Source organism: Leopardus geoffroyi, chromosome A2, assembly GCF_018350155.1.
Source record: "Leopardus geoffroyi isolate Oge1 chromosome A2, O.geoffroyi_Oge1_pat1.0, whole genome shotgun sequence".
NCBI lineage: Eukaryota > Metazoa > Chordata > Mammalia > Carnivora > Felidae > Leopardus > Leopardus geoffroyi.
Window position 1 is genome coordinate 114,102,288 of NC_059331.1, and position 24,342 is coordinate 114,126,629.

The window sequence follows — 24,342 nt, forward strand, 5'->3', positions numbered from 1 at the left end:
CTGGAGCAGGTTTTTGAGGGGAGGGCGCTGGGAAATGAGTAGGGGGCGGGATATCCTGAGACAACAAGTTTGGCTGTATGGAGGGCCTACCGGCAGCGAGCCTGAGCTAGAACGCCGAGAGAAGGAGTACCGGAGAAGCCAAAGGAGGAAAAGAAGAGCGGCTGAAAGGATAACCCCAAGAAAGGGGGTGGAGAGGAGGCGGCCCCAGCGCCCCGGCCCCCGGCAGGTCGGCGGCCAATCCGCTGGGGGAAGGGGTGGAGAGTCGGCGGCTCCGGCGGAGAGAGGCCGAGGGGGGTGGGGAGTCGGCCGGGCTCGCACCGCCCTGGCCCCGCCCCCAGCCCTCGCCGCCGCCCGCGCCGCGCGCCGCCGCTGTCAATCAAGGGCGAGTCAGCCGGGCTCGGGCGGAGAGAGGAGCTGCTACGCCACAGCCCAGCGGCGGCCATTCGCGGAAAAAGAGGCAGAGCCTGTGCCAGCTACAGCCTCCTCCGAGCCACCGCGGGCGGGCGGGACCGGCCTCTCCTCCCGCCTCGCCCCCACCCCCACCCACCTCTATCCCTGTGTCTCCGTCTGAGGGTTTGTCCTGTTAATGCGGGATGAGCGGTACGTATTCTCCACCCCCCTCGGTCTCCTTCACCGCCTCCCTCCCTCCCTCCCTCCCCAGACCCTGCTCGGTTCTCCCCCCTCCCCCGGGGCCGCTGAGATGCTTTAAGGGGAGGAGGAGAGGAAGGGAGGGTATCAGGGGGAGGGAAGGAGGGTTGTGTTTTGTCTTAATGTCTGAGAGAGAACAACCTTCTGGGTGTTGCTCTAGAGCGGATGGGTCGGGTTTCAAACCACGTTTTGTGATATCCCCCTCCTCCCTTCCCTCCTTCTCCCCCACCCCCTGCCGGTGTGCGTGGATCGCGGGTTTATGGAGATTAATGTTCGGGGGGAGGGGAAGAGGAGGAGAGGGGGAAGACGAATAATAATAATCCTAATAACCTGTTGTCGTGGGGGGGGGGTTTGTTGCAGATCAGAAGAAGGAGGAGGAGGAGGAGGCGGCGGCGGCAGCAGCAGCAGCGGCGATGGCTACAGAAGGAGGGAAAACCTCTGAGCCAGAGAATAACAATAAAAAACCCAAAACCTCAGGCTCCCAGGTAAAAGCAAACATAAAAAAAATTCATCACGAAACGTAAGGGGAGAGAGGGAGTTATGTCCTTTAATTGCCCAGAACTGAAGAACAGAATACAAATGTTCATCCACTCAAAGCATCTTTCTGAGAGTGAGGAAGTTAAATTGTAAATTCATAAAGATTTCACATGTTTAAGGGATAACGTTGTTTAAAATTACATCAGGAACTCAGACCAGTAGAAAACGGTGTGTATTTTCCCAAGGGCATTTTGAGTTTATGAGAATATACTTTACAAAAGTTTCTTAGAAATTTCCTTTTATTTGAACTTTATATTACAGTATCTGATTTCTTTTTTCCTCTATCTTCTTGCTCTTGTTACTATTTCTTTTTGATTTCTGTCTTTGCCTAAGTGGGTTCTGAAATGTAGAGCTGTCAAAATAAATAAATAAATAAATAAATAAACAAACAAACAAACAAACCCCTTCCATCTACTGGCCTCCACTAAATCCACCCACTTTTTTTTCCCCCTCTCCTTTATCATCTCATTTTTGGGTAGGACTCTCAGCCCTCTCCTCTGGCTTTACTGGCAGCTACTTGCAGCAAAATAGGGACTCCTGGTGAAAATCAAGCAACTGGACAACAACAAATTATTATAGATCCAAGCCAAGGATTGGTGCAACTTCAAAATCAACCACAACAGCTAGAACTGGTAACAACACAACTTGCTGGAAACACTTGGCAACTTGTTGCCTCCACTCCTCCTGCTTCAAAAGAAAATAACGTTTCTCAACCAGCTTCTAGTTCATCTAGTTCTTCCAGCAGTAATAACGGGAGTGCATCTCCTACAAAAACGAAATCAGGTAATTCTTCCGCCCCTGGTCAATTTCAAGTCATACAAGTACAAAATCCGAGTGGTAGTGTCCAGTACCAAGTGATTCCACAACTTCAGACAGTGGAAGGCCAGCAGATTCAAATCAATCCAGCTAGTAGTTCATCTCTACAGGATTTGCAGGGTCAAATCCAGCTCATTTCTGCAGGTAATAATCAAGCTATACTCACAGCTGCTAACAGGACAGCTTCTGGGAATATTCTTGCTCAAAACCTGGCAAATCAGACCGTTCCAGTCCAAATTAGACCTGGTGTTTCAATACCACTGCAATTACAGACCCTTCCTGGTACTCAGGCTCAAGTTGTAACAACCCTACCAATTAACATTGGAGGAGTGACTTTAGCTTTGCCAGTGATAAACAACGTGACTGCTGGAGGAGGGACTGGACAGGTTGGCCAGCCTGCTACTACTACTGATAGTGGGACTTCCAACGGGAGTCAGTTAGTTTCCACACCCACCACTACCACCGCTTCTGCCAGTACTATGCCGGAATCTCCCTCCTCCTCCACTACCTGCACAACCACTGCTTCGACGTCTCTGACAAGCAGTGACACGTTAGTGAGCTCAGCAGACACGGGCCAGTATGCAAGCACATCAGCCAGTAGTTCTGAACGCACTATTGAAGAATCTCAAACACCTGCTGCTACTGAGTCTGAAGCGCAGAGCTCCAGTCAGCTTCAGTCTAATGGAATACAGAACACACAGGATCAATCAAATTCTCTTCAGCAGGTGCAGATTGTAGGCCAGCCTATCTTACAGCAGATCCAGATCCAACAGCCTCAGCAACAGATTATTCAGGCTATTCCGCCGCAGTCATTTCAACTTCAGTCAGGGCAGACAATTCAGACCATCCAGCAGCAGCCTTTGCAGAATGTTCAACTTCAAGCAGTAAATCCGACTCAGGTGCTTATCAGGGCTCCAACTTTAACACCTTCAGGGCAAATCAGTTGGCAAACTGTACAGGTTCAGAATATTCAGAGTCTTTCAAATTTGCAAGTTCAGAACGCTGGGTTATCCCAACAATTAACCATCACCCCAGTGTCTTCAAGTGGTGGCACAACCCTTGCTCAAATTGCTCCTGTGGCTGTTGCTGGTGCCCCAATAACTTTGAATACTGCCCAGCTTGCATCAGTGCCTAACCTTCAGACAGTGAGTGTTGCCAACCTGGGTGCTGCAGGTGTTCAAGTTCAAGGAGTTCCGGTTACAATCACTAGTGTTGCAGGTAAGTTACTACAATCTTTTCTCTGTAAGATCCTTTCATACAGTTTTTAATAAGTTACTGCTTTTCTTTGCTAACTTAGATTTGAAGACCTCTGTAATAAACATAATCACAGGGAATCTAAAATGACAGGAATGTTAACTTCCGTAACTAGTCATCGTGTGACCCATTCGCGTCTGTACGTTTTAATGTTAGGTTGTAGAAGTTATATTTGTTAGACAGTTTTATCAACTTATTTTTCCATGGAGCAAAACTTCCTGATTAGAATCACAATTGTCTTCTGTAATTTAGAGATATTTGAATACACTTGAACTCTTCAGAAAGAACTCTAAAAAAAAAGATGTTAAAGATGTTTGTATCTTTAAAAGAAAGTAGGTTGAAAGTTGAATTAATATGTGGTTGTGAATCTGTTGAAGTTTTAATTCTGCTTTGTAATAAGTCTAACTTTTTCTTCAATTGGAAGTTATTTCTCATTCAGCATCTTGTTGCTCATGCTTTTGCGTTTTTTTTACAGTGTTGTTTTAAACTAGGTTTTGATGCAGTTTAGAGATACAGTTTTAAGTTGCAAATTGATTAATTTTTTATGTCTACTTTTCTGTTAAAACCAGCATTTTCTCAGGATTTTGTATTAGTAGTTATTCGCATATAAAATTGTATATAAATCTTATGGTTCTGTTATTTTTAGGCATTTTTTTAGTGTGAAGTTGTTGAAAAGCAATTAAGAATGAAAATAGTAAAATGTCACTAACTTGAATTAATTGTAGTAAGGTCGTTTTAAAAACCAATTATAAAGCAATTGTTTGTTATGTATGTAAAGCGATTTCTGAAGTATTTGCGAAACTAGACTTACTAAGTATTTTAAATTTTCTTGACTTGTCTTATTTTACCTAATACTTTTTGTTTTCTAGTAATTAAACACTTTTTACTGATTCTGATTAGGTGGGAACCTACTTGTGGTTTTCATGCCTTTGATAGTGTCAGGTCTCTAGTTAAATATTTTTATGTTGATAATATGAATGAGCACATCACTTTTTAATGACCTTTCTAGAAATAAGTTTCAGAAAAATTATGCTAAACTGTTTGTTTTACAGTTAATACCTAAAGAAGTTGTATATATTTATGATTGGAAATTGCCAAATAGAGCTCTCTTGTCAGGAAAAATAGAGATTACATGTTATATTTAGATGCCCATAACCTCTAAACCAGATCTTTCCAGTAGAATTTTCTGTGATGAACAAGTGTTGTACATCCTATCCGGTGTATTAGCCACTAGCCATATGCGGCTCTTGAGCATTTAAAATGTGGCTAGTGCAGCTGAAGAACTGAATTTTTAATTCATTTAATTTTAATTTAAATAGCCACGTGATTAGTGGCTTTTGTATTGACAGGACAGTAACCTAATCAAAGAGTATCTTGAGTGTGGTACTTTTCCCTCTAAAACTATTGCAGGACAATTATATAAGTGTTTCTCTGTATTACAGTCCATAGATTGTTTTCTTCCTGTTCTTTTCCTAAACGTTGATAGTATCTTAAGTATTTGAGAAAAATATCTGTTTTTGGTGGATTGTTTGACAGTTTGCATTATCAAAGCAAAAGTTAGTTCACTTAAATTTTGATTTGCCTATTAAGCATTAGTTGTGAATTATGCTTAAGAGAATTGAGTAATTTATAAGTTAGGTCAGGAATAGTCAATTCTTATGTACTCTCATTGGTATCAGTTACAGCCTCTTGTCTATTATGAGGGTGAGTCATTGATACTAAGAGTATGATCTTGTGACCACCTAACTCAGATTTATTTGAATGTTGTATTATTATGAATGCAGCATCCACTTTCTGGAACTATAACTTTTGGGGGTGTGGTCAAGGAATTTGCCTGTCAGATAAACTTTCCAGGTCATTCTAAATTCTCATTGAAATTTGAGAACCAAGGAAGGATCTAATCATTACTAGTGAACCATAAAGCAAAATATGGAAGCAGATGGGTGTTGGACCTAGTTCATGTATGCCTCAAAGAATGGATTTTAATGACAAAAAGAATTTACAGTTTTTATTTCACAAGCATGTATTGACTAGCCACATGCTGAGTACTCCCAATAGGTATGTTTAGTCTTCCATTTTCTGGGTGTTTTGGGTTTTTTTTTTAAGAGTTTACATGATTTGAATGTCGCTTAAGTGTATAAGGAAATTTAAACTTTACGTAGTTGATTTTTTTTCTCTTGAAACCAAAGATTTTAAATTTTGTTGATGTTGAAGAGTTTATGTTCAAATAGATATGCTCAATCATTTTAAGAAGATAACCATGTTACAAAGATCAGAAATGTACCAATTTTTGCAAGTCAATGCAGTTCATCTGAGACTCGTTCATAGATTTTTACTTTATTTTTTTGCTATAGTAGGTGCTTGACAAATGTTTGCTGAATTAAGGCATAGAAGGTGATGGAGAAGATAGCAGTTTGGAATTGGGAGCAAGGCCTGGAGTGGTTTTAATGAAGCTGGTGAAATGGCTTTATTTTCATTAATGTCTTTTGGCTTTGAGTTTTTAAGACATCAACAGTGGACACCAGGTGCTTTACTCTCTCTAGAAGAGGGAGAATGAGCAAAAAGTACCTACATATCCCTTTTATAAATGAGTCCTGTAAGTTCTGATCTTTTACTTTGTGTCCCCATTTACTTTTTGTTACTTTTTGACTGTTTTATGTATCTATTTCCTTCCCCCAAATAGTATTGATTTTGTTTAATTCGTGGGGAAAATTTTTGCTCTAAATATTCATGACAGCTTTTACGAGGCTTGAAAAAAATTCTTAAAAAAATTTTTTTTAATGTTTTATTTATTTTTGAGAGAGAGAGAGAGAGCAGGGGAGGGGCAGAGAGAGATGGAGACACAGAGCCTGTCGCAGGGCTTGAACTCATAAACTGCAAGATAATGACCTGAGCTGAAGCTGGATGCTTGACTGACTGAGCCACACAGGTGTCCCTTGAAAAAATTCTTAATAGTCGGCTTTGACAAAATGCAATGACTCAGTCAATACCCAGGGGCTAAAAGTTATCTGCCATCCATCCTCGTGTCACTCTTGGAGATACGGGAAGGTTCTGGATGATACGGATAGGAAAAAAAATTGGATAAGGTAGATCAAATGAAACCAGTTCTTGAGGCTAGGGAGCTTCATACTTGATTTTATGAAAAGAGAATGTTAGTGACAACTTAGGGGGAATCTCTTGCCATGGTATTGAATTCGACATAATGTGTTTCTGTGGTTTGGTCTCCTCTCAGAATCTTGACTTTCCAGGCTGAGTATCTAGCATTTAATTAGTTGGAATTATAGTAGGAACTAAGTACATGTTGCCCTTACATACTTATATACTTTGTTTCCTTGTTGGATTATGAGTTTGACTTTGACTGAAGGAAAAGCAGAAATCCCTTTTAAAGAGCACAGGTAACGAATCATTTTTCTGGTTTAAGAACATCCTTTAACTAAGTGAGGAAAGTAAGATTTTTGTTCTAAAAGGACGACCAGTTTGCACAGTGTGCTCAGGTAGTCAAAGAGCCCTAGGTAAAATGAACATTAGGAGTTACACCTTCTTAAACAATTTAGAACATGTAGGGACCATTGATATCTAAGTCTGTAATTAACTTGCATTGGCTAGTGACTTTCTTTGGTTTTGGCCTTAATTGGCCAAAGAATCTGTGTTTGCTTGATGGATGGATATTTCTTTGTCAATGTTAGTGGTAATTAACATTTTAAGGCTAATTCTTACACAAAGGAAGTTCAAACTTGAAGATAAGATGTTGCTGGCCCTTTAAGAACTTGACTCTCCAACCTTCCTTTACCTTTTTGGATTTAAAGTATGAAACCTGGGGATCATCAATGGGAAGGCCAGTTCTTCATAATTAGGGAAAATGGGGGGCAAAGGAAAGAATTTATATATATATATGTGTATATATATATATATATATATGTATATATATATGTATATATATATATGTATATATATATATATGTATATATATTTATATTTAATTTGGAAACAATCTAGTACAATCAACTTTTTTAAAAATGTTTATTTATTTATTTTGAGAGAGAATGTAGGGACAGGGGGAGTTGGCAGAGAGAGAGAGAGAGAGAGAGAGAGAGGGGAGAGAGGGGAGAGAGAATCCTAAGCAGGCTCAGCACTTGTCAGGGCAGAGCCCAAAGTGGGGCTCCATCCCACAACCCTGAGATCGTGACCTGAGCCAAAATTAAGAGTCGGATGTTTAAGCCACTGAGTCACTCAGGTACCCACACCATACTTTTTTATAGAGCTACTAAAAGTAGAAATTGACTTGAAGTTTAATACTAATATTTCTTTTGCTATTCTATTAATTTGGATTGTCTTAGTAGGCATCTTAATCTATACATGTGTTATACTTGTATACGGATTTATAAACATATATACATATTTGTGTGTAGAGCTATATGTATGCCTGCTGTGTTTGGTTGTTAATTTTTGGGTTTTTTTTTTTGTTTGTTTGTTTGTTTTAGAAAGTCAGGTTTGCTTTTCTAATTTTATTTCTATAAAATCTTCTAGTACTGTTTGTTACATGTAGAATTCATTATGAAGAACTTACATCTTGTACCCTGTACAAGTGATTTCGGTTCTGAATTACCAAGTTGATTTTACCCATTAGATAACATATAGCATGACCTTTAAGATTTGTCGATGATGACATAACAACATCATTGCCAATTTTTAAGTTCTTCATGGAAGATGAAAAGGTATCCAGTGTAGAGCCGCATTAATTTTTAAAAGGGCATCTTTTAGGGGATTTCAGAATAGAGGGGGGTGCAAGGGAAGATAGAGTTTTAATTATCTTTTTTTTTTTTTTAATTTTTGTAACGTTTATTTATTTTTGAGAGAGGGAGACAGAGAGACAGAGCATGATGGAGGAGGGGCAGAAAGAGAAGGAGACACAGAATCCGAAGCAGGCTGCAGGCTCCGAGCTGTCAGCACAGAGCCTGATGCGGGGCTCCAACTCACAGACCACGAGATCATGACCTGAGCCAAAGTCAGATGCCCAACTGACTGAGCCACCCAGGCACCCCAATTATCTCCTTTTTGAATCTGAATCAGGAAACATATAATAAGTAATACTTAAGGAATATTGGAGTAGGCATAAAATCAAGTTGAAGAGAAGGAAAAGGAGGCTTGATTAAGAAAGAAGATAGGGGGAAAGTGCTATACATAGATCTCATAGAAATAACATAGATTTACAAGATGGTAGAATTTTAGTTTGAAAAGATCTTTGATGTTATTGCTTACCAGTTGTAGCCATTGGATATCACTGCTAAAGTCTATTTATAAAGGGATTTTGTATTTTTCTGTTACAAGTGAAAGCAGAAATAGGCTTTCAGAAGTTTCACAGTCCTACATTAAGTATTTGGGGATGACATAGTAAGAATTGACAATGAAAGGGGGAACCTGGCCTGATACCAAACCATACTTTTATGTGGGCTTTTCTGTACTCTCTTGATTTAGTTACGATTGGATGTTCATAATGCCTGTCAGTTTGCTACCTAATGAATGAGCAGATTGTGGCAAAGGGAAACCTGTTGAACCACAAATTGCTTATGTATGTGTGTGGTGAGATAAAGGCTTAATGAAACCATAATTAAGGTAACTTAAAGATAATTGAGTGTCTCTCCCCTACCCTCACTCCTTAGTGGTATTTTAGAAATGAAGAAACTGAAGCCCAGAAAAGTTGAATGACTTTCTTGTACTTTTGGGCAAAGTGAGCACTAGAATCTTGACTGCTGCTCTAGTTGTCTTTCTGCTCTATTGCTGGCTTTGTTATTCAGATCTTTTGCTAGTGAGTAAATATAGTTGAAGTTTAGGGACCAGAGATGGAGAGTATCTAGCTTGACTTTGTGTTCTCCCAGATAGATTTTGTCTGTTGTCACTGGATATTCAGCTTTAGTATACTGAATAGAGTGTTGGTAAAAAACACAATTCTGTAGGTCGCCTTGTTAATGAGCTTAATGTTGGAATTTTAGTCGCATTGTTTTGTACTTTCTTGAAAGAGCAAATTCAGAACTAAAGAGATTGGTAAACTCTATATGTAGGTTAAGCAGATTCTCAGGCTGTCAAGCTACTGTATCGATTTAAAAACAAATTTGTTTTTAGTATATTTATTTTGAGAGAGAGAGAGAGAGAGGGAGAGCACAAGCAGGGGAGGGGCAGAGAGAAGGAGAGAGAGAATCCCAAGCAGACTCCACACCATCAGCACAGAGCCATGAACCCAAGATCATGACCTGAGCTAAGAGTCGGATGCTTAACCGACTGAGCCACCCAGGTGCCTCCGTTTTTTTTTTTTTTTTTTTTAAATGAGACTTGTGGAGGAATAAAACAAACATTTATTGTTTACCTTAGAGCTTGTTAGGTGCTAGGTTAGGTATTTTATATTATTTCATTAAAATCCTCAATATCTTTGTAAGCTGGTCTGATTGTGCCCATTTTACAGATAGACTCATGAGTTTTAATTTCTTTAAGAAAATTTGCCATCCAGGGTGCCTGGGTGGCTCAGTAGGTTAAGTGTCCAACTTTGCTTTAGGTCATGATCTTCTTTTCCTGGGTTCCGGCCTGTGTCAGGCTCTGTGCTGACAGTTCAGAGCCTGGAGCCTGCTTCAGATTCTGTCTCTCTCTCTGCCCCTCCCGCACTGGCACTTTGTGTCTCTCTCTCTCTCTCTCTTTCACTCTCACTCTCACTCTATCTCCCACCAATAAATAAACATTAAAAAAATTAAAAAAAAAAAAAAAAAAAAAAAAGAAAAAATTTGCCCTAGTGGTAGAGCCATGATTTAAAATCATCTATTGATTCCGAGTCTTTTGTTTAGGAGACATAAGATAAAAGGATGAGTTCACAGGTAAAGGCTATTTTTTATCCTTTTGTGTCTGTAGGTAAACTTAAGACCTATAAAGGGTAAGTGGTTTTGAAAATTGAAATGCTGACTCTGCAGTTAAAGTTTCTTCTAGCTCTAACATTCTGTAGCACGGACAGATAATTATGACTAAAAGTAGTAAAAGAAATGGTGAATAGAAACTAGTGTGGCTGTGTGGAGACCTTGTTGTTAAACTCAGATTTTAAAATAGTATACATGGAAGGTAGAAGGAAGGACAAAGGATTCAGAATGAAAACAAAGAGGGGCACCTGGGTGGCTCAGTTGGTTAAGTGTCCAGCTTCAGCTCAGGTCATGATCTTGTGGATCATGGGTTCAAGCCCTGCGTCGGGCTCTGTGCTGACAGCTCAGAACCTGGAGCCTGTTTCGGATTCTGTGTCTCCCTCACTTACACTCTGCCTCTCTCTCTCTCTCTCTCTCTCTCTCTCTCTCTCTCTCTTTCTCTTTCAAAATTATATAAATAAACATTAAAAAAAAAGAATGAAAACAAAGAGCAGCTTGACATTTTAAAAATAATGTCGGGAAAGCAGAAACTCATAATAAAGTAGGCTTTTAAAATAATTTTAAACAACTTGTAAGGCTTCAGATCACAGCAAAAGACACGTATTGCCTGAGCAAAATGATGTAATATGGAGAAAAGACAGCTGCTGGGCTGTGCTTCTGTCAACCAGCAAGAAAAATTCAGTTCCAGCTAAAATAACTGGACCTGTATTCACTGAGATTATTTGTGCAAAGTTAGTGAGTAGATAAGGGACATTTATTTGCTTTTTGGAAGTTAGAATGATCCAGATAAATGCCATCCTAGGATCAGAAGGAACTTTCAAATTCAGTTTCAGGCCAGTATCAGTAACTTAAAAATTATGCACATGGAAAAATTGAGCATGAATAAGCACCTCACTGTTTGAAAACATCCTATAGTGCAAACAGATGAGTTTGATAACATCTTTAACAAAGGCCCTGAGTGAATTATCCAGTAGTTGGCTTCTGAGCATTTAAAAAAGAATTCAGGGATCATGGGGAACCCATATGGCTTCACTAAGAAACTAGGTTTATGTATTCTTTCGCTAAGATTTTCAGATGAGTATAGAAAAGAAATAATGCTGCCACAATATATTTTGATTTCAGCATTGATAGTCATGATGTCTTTAAAGGGTCATTCCTACCTGGTTTCTCAATTGTATGAGAAATGATTGTCTATTTCAGTAGACGTCCTTGGTATTATGGCGTAGGTTTCTATCCTTGATACAATCCTGTTAAATATTTTTTTCAAATACTGTACTGAAGGATGGCCTATTTAATTAAAGATGAGGCAAAGCTGGGAGACTTTGCTAATAATTATGATGGGGATAGACTTGAGATTCGAACTGATCTTAATAGTCTGGAATGCTGGGTCAGAATTAGCAAGATAAATACAACAGATCCTCTGTTTAAAAGGGTAGGGGAAATTGTGTACCTACAAGATGAAAAACCTAGGTTGACTGCAGGACATGTGAAGGTGATTTGGGATTTATTGGCTTGATATGAATCAAGAGTAGAGTAAAGCTCCTCCTTTGTGTTTGTCAGACCATTTCTGCAATATTGTGTGCTTTGCTCGTTGTGGCACATTTTAAATGGACACTGACAAACTGGCAAGCGTATCAGAAGGGATTCCTGGAATGCAGAGTGCGGAAAACATTTCACACTAGCAATCATTGAAGAGTGGGGGGTTTTATTGTTAAAACAAGAGGAAGTGTGACTGCTGTCTTTCGATATAGGAAGAGTTTTGTTTTTGTTGTTGTTGTTTTTTAATCTGTTTTGTTTGACCCTTGGAAATCAATAGAAGAATATGTCTATATACACAAATGGACTAGTGCTGTAAAGTAATGGAATGGTTTGTTTCATGAAGTAGTGACCTTCCTGTATTAAAGGCTGGATGTCCATCTATCAGAGACACTGCAGAATGTAGAAGAATTTCTTGTATGGGAAGTTTGATTAGGTAAACTGCAAGTCTTCTAAAATTGAAGATTCTATGAATATTTGATTATGTGGTCCTATTCTGGGTACTTCCATCCAGCATATGGTGAGAATTCTCTGGAAGTCTTAGTTAAACTTACATGACTGACCAAGTATTTAAGGATTTTAGAGGGTGGGGGTTGAGGGTCACATTTATCATTTTTCTTATTACAGAGGGAGTATAATTAAGGTGAATTCTCGTAAGCAATAAATGTAATATTTTACTTCATAAATATTTTTCTGTTCTTCATTGTTAGACTTACTGCACTCTAAGATGTTTTTCTGTTATTTACACTTTTATTTGGTGACTGCAAAGCATTAGTATTTTAAACATGTACTTTGTCATCCAACATTGAATTTGTAGTTAGGATATTTCATCTCAGTAGCTCTTTAGCCATGTTTAGTCATGTTTCTGATACTGTCACTTTAGTACCAACAATGTGATTACTTTAGTGGAATTGGAGAGCCTTTGGAAAATTAGGATCCTAATAAAGTTCAAACTCTGGATGCACTTACAACTTCGAATTTATTAATTTACCCAGTGGAGTGAACAGATCCAGTAGGTCTTTCTTTTTGACTCAGAATATCTAGCACATAGGTGTTTAAAAAAAAAAAAAAAAAAAGATTCAGGGGTACTTGGGTGGCTCAGTCGATTAAAATGTCCGACTTCGGTTCAGGTCATGATCTCGTGGTCTGTGAGTTTGAGCCCGATGTGGGGCTCTGTGCTGACAGCTCGGAGCCTGGAGCCTGCTTCGGATTCTGCGTCTCCCTCTCTCTCTGCCCCTCCCCCCGCTCATGCTCTGTCTCTCTCGCTCTCAAAAATAAATAAACATAAGAAAAATTTTTTAAAAATTATGCAGAAAATACTAAATCCATCAGGCAAGATCACTGTGCGTTGAAATATTTTCACGTCAAGATAAAATCACAGTTTTCCACAACCCATTGCTAAAATAAAGAGGATAAAGACTTCAAAAAAATTATTTGAGACTTGAGACTCTTAAATAGAGAAAGTGTTACTTGAGATATATGAAGGTTCTCTTTTCCTTAGGTACAATAATAAAGTTAGGAGTAGCGATTATCTGTTTCATGAGTGGTGTGGTGTAAGTAGTAGTTTTATCGCTGCAGACATCAGTACTGAGAGGCTTCCTAGAGCACAGGTATTTTGTGTTTCAGGTGTGGCCCAAAGAGGAGACACAGGAGAGGCACAGGAAAAAAAGTTTATTATGCTCACATGTCCTAGAGAGACTGTCACTGTACACTGAGAGGGGATCACACGGGAGGGGAGACCAAGGGAGCTGGCTCAGCCAGGCAGGTGGGGAGCAGAGAGAGCGAGGACCCATGGGCAGATGCTTTTCTTGGGTGGTCAGGATGGAGTACATAAGAAAAGGCATGTAAATGTTACTAGGTCCCAGTCAGGGGAAGGTAGGAAGGGAAACTCAAGGCAGGGGCCACCCCCTTATCATACTGGGGGTGCCTGGGCAGGGTGCTCACAGCCTGCTTGAGGAGATGTGCAGGCAGCAGGAAAACATTTTAAAATTTATAATACAACAGGACCAAGAATTAGAACTCTCACATTTTTGCTTGGGTGCTGCTCCCCATTAGCTTTTCCATCCTGGACAAACATGTTATAATTGGAGTTTTGTTCCTTTTCTCATTTGTAAAATGGTCATATTAATTCCTTCGCTTTTTACCTCGTAGAGTTGCAAAGATAAGATGACATAATAGGTACAAAAAAGCTTAACTATTATGAAGAAAACTATACCGTTGACCCTTAAACAGCATCCGGCTTAGAAGTGCTGACCCCACACAGTCGAAAATTTGCATATAACTTTTGACTCCCCCACAACTTAACTACTAATAACCTACTGTTGAGTGGAAGACTTAGTTACAACATAAACAGAGTCACTTAACACATATTTTTTATGTTGTATGTATGATATACTGTATTCTTAAGCCAGAGAAAATGTTATTAAGAAAATCATAAGGAAGAGAAAATACATTTATAGTACTGAATTTATTGAAAACATCTGCGTGTAAGTGGACTCGTGCAGTTTAAATCCATGTTGTTCAAGGGTCAACTATATATGAAAGTTGGAAGCTGCTAAAGTCTCTATTCTCATCCACTTGAATGTGAAGTAGTAAAGTGGGAGAATGAGTAGTTTTTGATACTGATATTAGCTGGAGTTAAATATCAGATGCAGATAAGAAAGTTGTATAAAAGGAATATCAGAAACCTTTGCAGTGCAACTAAGGATGGAGAGAGGTGTATCTATAGGTGGAAAAAAAAGCAGTATGTTAATTGTACGAGATCTAAGTGCTGCATGCTCAGTCTGTGTTAGACTCCGAAAGTATTCACCTGTCTTAAAAGGATGCTCATGTTGGGGAGGTGAGGCTTACATTCATGAAACAATTACAGGGCATTTACAGTTGCATATGAGAGTTTATCCTTCAATACTAGGTTTTGAGATCTGGAAAACAAGTTTTGAGAGCTCAGAGACAAGTGAAATCAGTGGATTGGAGTAAACAAGGAAGGCTTTCGGTGTTAAAGATAGGTCTTGAACCAGGCCTCGAAGATTGGTTTGGAAAGTGGACGTTTGAGACTGACGATAGAGAAGTGAAGACAGAGGTGTCTTGAGCCAAGCGGCTAACTTGAAAAGCATAAAGCGCTCACATGGAGGCGTGTGGCTAACACAGCGAGTGGCATTCCCTCGTCTGTGCTCCATCCGTCTGTGCTCCATCGCAGCCAGCCGTCTCACAGAGAGGCTCAAGGTATGCCACGTGAGCGGCCTGCCACCTCTGCTTCAGGGAAGTTGTGTGTTTGTTGGACTGTTTCCTAACATTTAGTTGAAGAAGGGACTCTGCCAAAATAATACTAAAAGTTAGTTTCAAACATGTGAATCTTCTGGGTGAAAGCGATTGAGTGGAAAGATTTAGGAAGCAAATGATACTATTAAAGTGTTTCTCTCTAGGTGAAAGTGTGGAAAAGTTAGGAGCCCAGGAGAAAGTACGTCGTTGGAGTAATTTAGTCATGAATTCACAGTGGCCTTTAGAAGGACTGCGGCAGTGAAGTTGCTTAATACAAAACACAGGTTGTCAAACTTCCCTTTAGTACAGAGAATGTTGACCTGAAAGAAGTGGTAACAGGTTAGGTAAAAACATCAGATTTGCTGGTTCTTTTTCTCTGTTCTGTATCAAGTATCGTAATAGGCATTGAGAAACTGAGGATGAAGTGAGACATGTTTGATGCTCTCACAGAATATATGATCTCTTGCAGGGACATACTGTATTTTATTTCTTTGCTGCCAAAACATACTTTTTTTTTTTTTTTTTTTTAAACATTTCAACGTCTTCAAAATTGAAATGTACCTTACAGTCAAAGTCATGTTATAATTAGTGGAATCTTTTTTTCCTTACAATCCCTGCATCTTAGAGACAATAGAATGTGGTGAATATATAGTTAATTTAATTACAACATGGCATTTGGTTAATAAAGGCTATGAGTGAGGTTGTAGAAGCCCACAGGAAAGAAACACTAGTTCTGCTTTCTTCTAGGGTTCTGGAAATGTTTTTATGGAGAGGGTTATAACTGAGCTGGGCCGTAATGGATTACTAAAATTTTGCCAGGTCAGGTTGAGGAGGGCCATTGTAGGTTATGTTGGATTTTACATGCAGTTTGGAAATTGATTTAAGGAGTTTTCTACAAATGTTGCAAACTTCAGACGGGGATCAAGAAATATTAACATACATTAAAGTTGAATTGTAAACTTCCTGTGGGCAGAAGCTGTGTCTTATATGCTATATGGTATTTTTCTGCTTACGTATTGATGGATATCGTTTGGTACATTAAAATCCTGATACTAAACTAGGGGGAAGGAGAACTTTGATTTCATAGGAGAATGAGATCAATAGGTCCTTGGAATAGATTCAAGATGCATACTTAAAAAAGGAACGAGAGAGTTCCGATCATAAAAGGAAAAGTGGTTAGTAAAATGAAACAAAAGGAACTCACATCTGATTGTTTCCTGTGTTTTGGTAGACAAATTGCAGGTGAAAATCTTAGCAATGAGGGCAGTTTTGAGGAGAATCCAAAAGTACTTACAGTTTACGGGTTGTTTCTGTCCCCCTGAATTTATTATGTTCCTCTGAATTAATAATACGGCCAGAGAGAGTTTAGTACAGTTCTGTAAATAATGAGTCAAGTCACCATAGCTTTTTGTTCACAGAAGCGGAGCTGCTTTTGCACAGGAGTATAGGAACCAGATAGTGATCTGTGCTGTGGTAAGTGGGTACCTATGCCTGGCGTGGGAGTGGGAGAGGGGGCGGAAAATCCTTGTTTCGTTGTAGTTGAGGATGTCTAGGCCAACGAGTTCAGGAAGAAGAGGGAAGAAGAAAAGGGTAGATGCAGATGATGACAAATACTAATTGAATTTATATAGGAGAAATGATTCTACTTAAAGTGGTTTTTAAATCTTCTGCATTTTCCCTTATATTTAAATCTACATATGAACCAATTGGAGACGTTAACATTCGACAGATTATTTGTCATAAATACTACAAATTATGATAATGTGCTTGTTGAAGCAGTAATATGATTTTATCCTAGTTGTGATTTAATTAATGAAGTTTTATAAAGGTAAATCTCATTGAATTTTTATTTCTAGAATTTCTGTCATCTTTTGTTCTCATTGGCAGGATGTCATTATCTATATTGATTTTAATGGTAGGGCAGGTAAATGGTTCTGGTAACCTCTTGATAGGCTTTCATCCATTTCATGGCTTCTCTGCTGGGAGCCTACATTCCTAAATTCAGCAATCAGGTACTCAGCATCTTTATTGTGAGGCTTGATGTGTTCCTTATAAAATAACATGGGACTGAACTCCCTCTTCCGTAGTGTTCTAATGGGGAACGAAATTAATTTAGTGTTCTTTTATGAATGAATTAAGTAAAAGGGTTCTTAACTCCTATGCTTGTTTTATATTTCGGGTCACATTTACTGCATATTTATAGTGTGCCAGATACTGTATCCTAAACTTGATATATTAACTCATTTACTCTTCAGAACACCCTATAAAGTTAAGCATTCTGGTCAGGTGCAAAACCTAACGCCTAGAGTGGTACAAACTTGCCCAAGGTCACAAAATCAGGACACAGTTTGTCTGTAGGACCTTGCGCTTTGTCCATTACCACTTAAATTGTCTCTCACTGTATATGCTCTATGTGCTACAGTGTGTGTTTCCTGTGATCATTTGTGGAATTCGTTCATTGTTTTTTGTGTATCAGACACTGCTTAAATATTATATATATATTAACCCTTTTAATTTTTGCAATTCTTTGAAGAAGGTAATGATGGTGACCTCGGTTGATAAAATGGGAAACCAAGGCCATCAGAAGTCAATATCTTGGCCGAGGTCATACAGCCAATATGTTAAACAGCTAGTAAGTGAAAGTACTTTTTATAAGGCTGCTCTGGGTGAATAGGACTATCACCTACCTTTACAGCTAAGTAACTGTTGTAAGTAATTTGTTGTAATTATTGTAGTGTATTCAGTAAGGCATTGATTTCTGTATAGCTGAGCAGTCTACTCTTCATCTTCCTTTTGAGACACAGGGCATAAATGCCATAAAGAGGATTAGAATAAAAAAAGATTGTATTACTTTGTGTATCCTATGTTGATTGGGAATTTGAGGCCAGCAAAGACATTTCCTTCATTAAATATATGTGTACCATAAATCAATTTTGAGTGAATTTTTAAAGACAGAGTCTAAGAATATAAGCCATAGAGGAGTCTTATATTTCATTTCCATTAATATTTATAATATAGTAATATTAATATTTAATATATTGGTAATATTAATATGTAACAATATAAATATATCATGCATTATTAAATATAATCAGTATATGGTAATTAATATTTATACTAATTTAATGTTATTTATATTATGCTGATACAAAAACTAATAAAAATATCAGGTATGTAAAAATGTATGCTTTATGAAGTCTATATTTCATGAGTTGCTTTTTTTTTTTTCTAATTTTTTTTAATGTTTATTTTTGAGACAGAGAGAGACAGAGCTGAATGGGGGAGGGTCAGAGAGAGAGGGAGACACAGAATCTGAAACAGGCTCCAGGCTCTGAGCTGTCAGCACAGAGCCTGACGTGGGGCTCGAACTCACAGACCGTGAGATCATGACCTGAGCTGAAGTCAGATGCTTAACCAACTGAGCCACCCAGGGGCCCCTCATGAGTTGCTTCTTGATCAGCATGTGACATGTCAATAGACAGGAATTTACTTCCTGAAGGAAATACTAAGAAATGACTTTAAGAAAACCCCAAAACAATAAGAATTATATGTATAGAATTTATGTTAATTAGATAATTCTCTTGTCATTTTCGTGTATTAGTTCATTTGACAGGGATGGTGCTTTAACTTTATTATTGTTGTCTAGTGGATAAATAATAAGAAATATTCAAATATCTGCCATTGTATACCAGACATTGTTCTAGATAGTGGGGAACCAAAATAGACACGTTCTGTAATCATGGGTCCTATACTTTATTATAGGTGAGTTCTTTTTTATCTCAGTCTTAGATTATTCCTATTTTTTTTTTAAGTTTATTTATTTCTTTTGAGAGAGAGTGCATGCATGCTCTTGCACATGAAGGGCAGAGAGGGAGAGAGAGAATCCCAAGAGCATAGCCTGACAAGGGGCTCGTTCTCAAATCAAGAGTTGGATGCTTAATTGACTGAGCCACCCAGGTGCCCCAGATTATTGCTATTTTTAATAGATGAGGAAAGGAAAGGTTAAGTAATTTGCCCAGTGTTACAGAATTAATACATGGGTATGTTGGGAAAAGAACTCAGATTCCATCTGGCTTCAAAATTCTTACTCCTTGGCACTGGGATTCATTCATTCAGTCATTCATTTTACAGAGCGAGAGGGCATGAGCAGGGGCAGAGAGAGAGAGAATTTTCAAGTCTGCTCCATGCTCAGCATAAAGCCTGACATGGGGCTTGATTCCATGACCCTGGGAACATGATCTGAGCTGAATTCAAGAAGTCAAGACACTTAACTGACTGAGCCACCCAGGCACCCTGGGTAAATTACTTTCTGTGAAAAGTTTTTAAAAGGTTTTTTTTTTTTTTTTTTTCCCATTTTTAAAGTAACCAATTATCAAAGAAAATTAAAGACCAATTTACATTTTACAAGAGATTGATAGACCAGAGTAAATTTATAGTATACGAGAATGGGGTAAGTTTATAGTCTCTATATTTTGAAAGGATGTGATTGAGTTCATTTTGTCTATAAGTTTGTGTGTGTATGCATTTATATATATATATTTAATCATTATAAACATCGAGAAAAAACTTGAGATTATATTCTCCGTTTGTGGACCTATTCGTCACCTTCCTTGTTCTTTCATCATTATCCTTCAAGTCTACCAATTCATTTTGGGGTAATTCGGAAAAAAATAAGATACTTCCTCCCACTCTCCCACCCTTATCCCAAGTCACAAAGAAAACTTGATTGTTGAAATCATAGTGTTCACAGCTTTCAGTGTGCTTTTGAAAAGATTCTTTGGTGGCTATCTGAACAGGTAGTGATAACTATGTATAATTTTCAAACTGGAAGGCAAACATGTTTTATTCCATAAGCAGTTTGATGAGCAGAGGTAACCATGATATATTTAACAAAAGAACTCTGTTGCTGGGTAGCAGGTTAACTCTGCCACTAAATAGTTGTGTCACCTTTGGGATTGGAGGTCTTGGTATTTTCCTTTTGTTACAATAAAATGTTTGTGAATGTATTTTGTAAAGTGAAATATTTGAGATATTTTTTAGTGTTTAAAATTGTATAATTTTAAGCACAAGTTTGTGGAAACCAAATTGAACTTAAATTTTATTTCAGTGAGCCAAGAGGAAAACTTAGGGAAAATACCATTTACCAGTGTTTCTAGTTTTTAAGTCAAGTTGATTACTTTGGGGAGTAAAACTGAATGAGATATGTCAGTATCTCCACATATGTAAGGTTTTGTTTTTGTTTTGGCAAATTTTTGAGGCCACATCTAATACTGAGTCTAACGCTCTTGTCCTTTGAAGGCCAGTCATCTATCTAAGTTTGAGTTATTAGTAAGGATTTACAGAATTTTTAGAAAATGATTTGCCACCATCCTTTTAAACTAAAGCACATGCCTAGCCTTTAGCAACAGCAAAAATGAGGGCCAGGCCCCTAAACCCTTGAGCATTCAGATTGCCATCTGGGAGCTCATTTGACTACTCAAAATGCCCTTGCCAGTGGGTATAGACATGGAAGATGCCTGGTCAAAGACCAGCTGCCCTTTAAGCCAGGGAGTATGCTTGCTTAGGTCTGAGCTTCTCTAGCTAACAAGCAGCAGAGATTAGCCCTGTGAGAATTCATGTTGCAGCTACAGTGACTTCACAGAGAGCTCTTTAATCCATTAGCTCCTAACCTTCCCAAAAGCTAGGTTCTGATCTTCAGACCAACAATTTCACCACAGTCCTTGTTGCCTTCTTGCTCTCCAACTTAACAGTAGTCATCCCAACCTACCTATTTTATTACCTTACTACCTCATGACTTAGATGCCTGCATCAGGGACAATAAAGTAAAATCTAGAAATATAGAAGTAGAAGAGTTAGGTGGATCTTTGAATATCTTGGCTTCAAAGGAGAAAACTTGTTACTGCTTATTCTAGAAGGTGAAGCATATGACAGCTGATTTGTAGACCAAAGATGTCTCATGAGAGCAGTAGGATCTTCATCTGCTGGAACTTTAGAATTTTAAGCTTGGAAGTATTATAGCAGGGAGAACGCCATTTTCAGCATCACAACTACCGGCACATGGAGTTTAATAAGAGGTTCCAGTTGTTACCTTGGGAAGAAAGTACTTGAAATGCTGGATTGTACTAATGTCAAGATGCTTTTGTAGAATGTCATCTGTGATGATTTTTTTTAAATTAAGTAATGGTAAAATGGATTTTTCTTAAACAGAAGTTTCAAAAGCAATTTTTTAAGAATGTTTATTTATCTGTGAGAGAGATAGAGCTTGAGTGGGGGAGGGGCAGACAGAGAGGGAGACAAGAATCCAAAGCAGGCTTCAGGCTCTGAGTTGTCAGCACAGAGCCTGACGTGGGGCTGGAACTCACGAACCATGAGATCATGACCTGAGCTGAAGTCAGATGCTTAACTGGCTGAGCCACCCAGGCGCCCCTCAAAAACAATTTTAAGCATAATATTTTCTTGGATTCTACTTGGTAAACACATTTAAATTTATGGAAGTACTTTTAAAAGTATATATTTAGTTACCCCTGATTGCTGAGAAATAAAAGCTATTTTGGAAATGATGTCTTAGGTTATGTGAGGTCTAGCACTCTACTCTTATACAAAAGTTTAAAAGAAAAACACAGAATTGTGCCCTCAAATACTATTACAAGTACCCCAGTAAGGAATTTATGTTTCATTAGTTATTAAGAATCCTGCATGCTTTTCAGTATGCTAGCCCAGTTGTTACAGTAAAGGCCAGTGAGCAGTTAATCCTCAGTGGTTAGGAATCCGTAACTATTTTTTTCTACACAATAATACTATAGCTTTAACTTAAAATGAAGGAGACGTTGTGGTGTGGGTGAAAATAGTGGTGGACAAGAATCAAGACCTGGCCTCAGTCCCATGGTCTGCCAGTTACTGTCTGTGATACAGTGATGCCTTTCAGCTTTCTTGAGCGATTAGTAAACACCTGTAAAATGAATATTAAACTGCCTACTGCACAGTTTTTCTGAGGATTAATGTGTGAGGAGTGATGTATGAAAATGTTTTATAAATACCAAAGTATTAAGTAGATGTAAACTATTATTAATCATAAATTTATCCTTCCTCTTCTAAATTAACAGGTGTGTGTATTTAGCATTTTGCAGTCTCATTTTCTACCACATGGTCATTTTTGTATCTGAAGTGTATAGTGCAATGCTGATATATACTGAGTGTTCAATAAATACCCAGCAGAAATGAGACTTCTCTGTTATTTAGCTTAATTGCATGTGTTAATTGTGGTTTTATTTTCTGTATTCTGATGCTTTGACATCTAGGGTCTTGCTGCCCCTGGAGGGCACTGCCCCTTCCAGGATTAATCATTTCCTAGAGATAGTAAACAACTCCCCCCTTGTGTATGCTTTTCAAATACAAACCAACCAATCTGGACCCCACTCCCCAATCTATCCTTGATAGGCCCTCACACTTCAGGCCACCATCTGCCTGTCCTACCCACCTCAGGGCCAGGTACCAGACAACCAGGGACAGCCTCTATACCTCCTGAGCCCTCTGAAATTGTTCAAGCTAGCCAATTCTAAACCTCTTTCCCTTGTCTTGCCTTTTCCTTCCTGTGGAAACCATAGTTTACTGTGGCTCTTGTCTTTCATTCTAATCCCTCCGTCTGCCTTCTGACTAACCCTGGTACTTTCCTATGTAGCCCCCTGTGGCATGGCTTGCCCCTTCCTCTTGGGAACTGTGAATAATAAACTGTCTTTCCAAGCCGGTCTTCTCATCTGTTAGCCTTATTATACTCACATTTTCTACTGATACGTTATATTTAAAACAGTGAGCTGCTGATTTATTTTATAATGCTTATGGCAAAGAATCTTATTAAGAAATAGTATTAAATATTGTTAAATTTGAAGTTTTCTTAAGAAGTAATATGAATATTCAGAATGATACTGAGATATGTATGTGTGTAGGTAATTAAAGGTGTGCATGCATATGTATGTATATGTATACACAAATATGTATGTATGTATATACACCTTTTTAAAACTTCATGGAAAGATGACAAATTCTGATTTCCAAGCTACCTTTACACACCGTCTTTGGTTCAGCTCTTTTTGTTTGTAAATGAGAAGATTAAGGCCCAAAGTGGATATATAGTTTACCCAAATCATACCTATAGTTGTTGGTATAGACCTAGGGTAACCTAGGTCTGACTCTTTCAGGCTTAAATAGATGTGTGAGTGTTACAAGTTTTTTTATTAGGAAGAAAATTATAGGCAAATTTTTCTTCCTTTTCTCAAAGGAATAAGATCTTAATTTTGTTTTCTCCTGTCCCAAGTGGCAGTGGTTTGGTTGCTTAGTAATTGTTCCTATTTATATAATTTTTTTCATCTAGCATCTAATGTATTTACTTAAATTTTATTTATTTCATAAATTATTTTAATAGATATTTTATGCACAGATATTCAGATATTTTACATCCAAATCTGGATGTTTTATGTTCAGAATTCACCCATGTTGTATCTCAGCTCTTTTTTTTAATTTTGTTTTTGTTGTTAGAATCACAAGCTTAGAAACTTGTGATGGCTTTTAAACTAGATATTTTCTTGTACACATTTTTCTAGTATTTGTACTTTTAATGATAAATTTGACTGGGTCACGTAATTATATTGTGAATGAGATAATAGGAGAAATTGAGAGAACAGTGAATTATAGTGAGTTTTTCTTAGTGGGTTTTTTGGTTTCTTATTTTTCAGTAGACATAATATTAGGAAGTAAATATACAGGATTTGTGGTGAAATTGTTTCCTGCTGTGTTCTATTTTGCTGGATCTTTATGTAAATATTGGATCAATTTTGGTTTTCACTTTCAAAGAAACAAAGAAAGGAAAGCCTGAAAGGTGGCTTTAAACTGGTTCTCCATACAGATACTAGTGATTGCTGTCCATTTCTTTAGGAAACTGAACAAAATGTAATTATGTTGGAAGGTGAAATTTAGGTTAAATTAAAGAAACACATTAAGTAATTGAACAAGGTATGACTTACTGAAGAAGATTGTTGAACCTCTGCCCATGAAAATCTGTCATTCTAGCTTATTTTAGAATTGCATGTCAGCTGCTCCCCAGGGATCCTCTAATTTTCTGAATAAGAGAAATTTTATTTTTTGATCATAGAATAAAGCACTTAGCAACTTCATTATAGAATAACCTTAAGTCATGTAAGAGTGATACAGAATAATTGAGTTCATTTGGATTTTCAAAAAAGTTTTCCGTTCCCTGACAGATTTCCTGTCTACCTTTTTTTTTTTTTTTTTTTTTTTTGCCAGCTGTTGTACCAGATCTCCTAGAGGCTCTAAGATGTGCTTATTGCCTAGCTTTCAGTTTTTGTAGTGGAAAACAAACAGCTATGAGAGGAGCTAAGTAATG

The 24,342-nt window shown here is 38.0% G+C and overlaps 1 protein-coding gene across 3 annotated transcripts in view; it reads left to right on the plus strand.

The window, feature by feature from the left end:
- Nucleotides 1-401: 401 nt before the first annotated feature.
- The window catches only part of SP4 (Sp4 transcription factor), an 82,533-nt gene continuing 58,592 nt past the window's right edge, over nucleotides 402-24,342 (plus strand). The window contains exons 1-3 of one of the 3 annotated variants that reach the window (XM_045495050.1): nucleotides 402-600; nucleotides 1,009-1,133; nucleotides 1,665-3,219. In XM_045495050.1, the coding sequence (XP_045351006.1) occupies nucleotides 594-600; nucleotides 1,009-1,133; nucleotides 1,665-3,219 (1,687 nt within the window). In that variant the 5' untranslated portion in view covers nucleotides 402-593. The remainder of the gene's footprint in view (nucleotides 601-1,008; nucleotides 1,134-1,664; nucleotides 3,220-24,342) is intronic. The other 2 variants (XM_045495048.1, XM_045495049.1) reach the window with 2 other exon arrangements.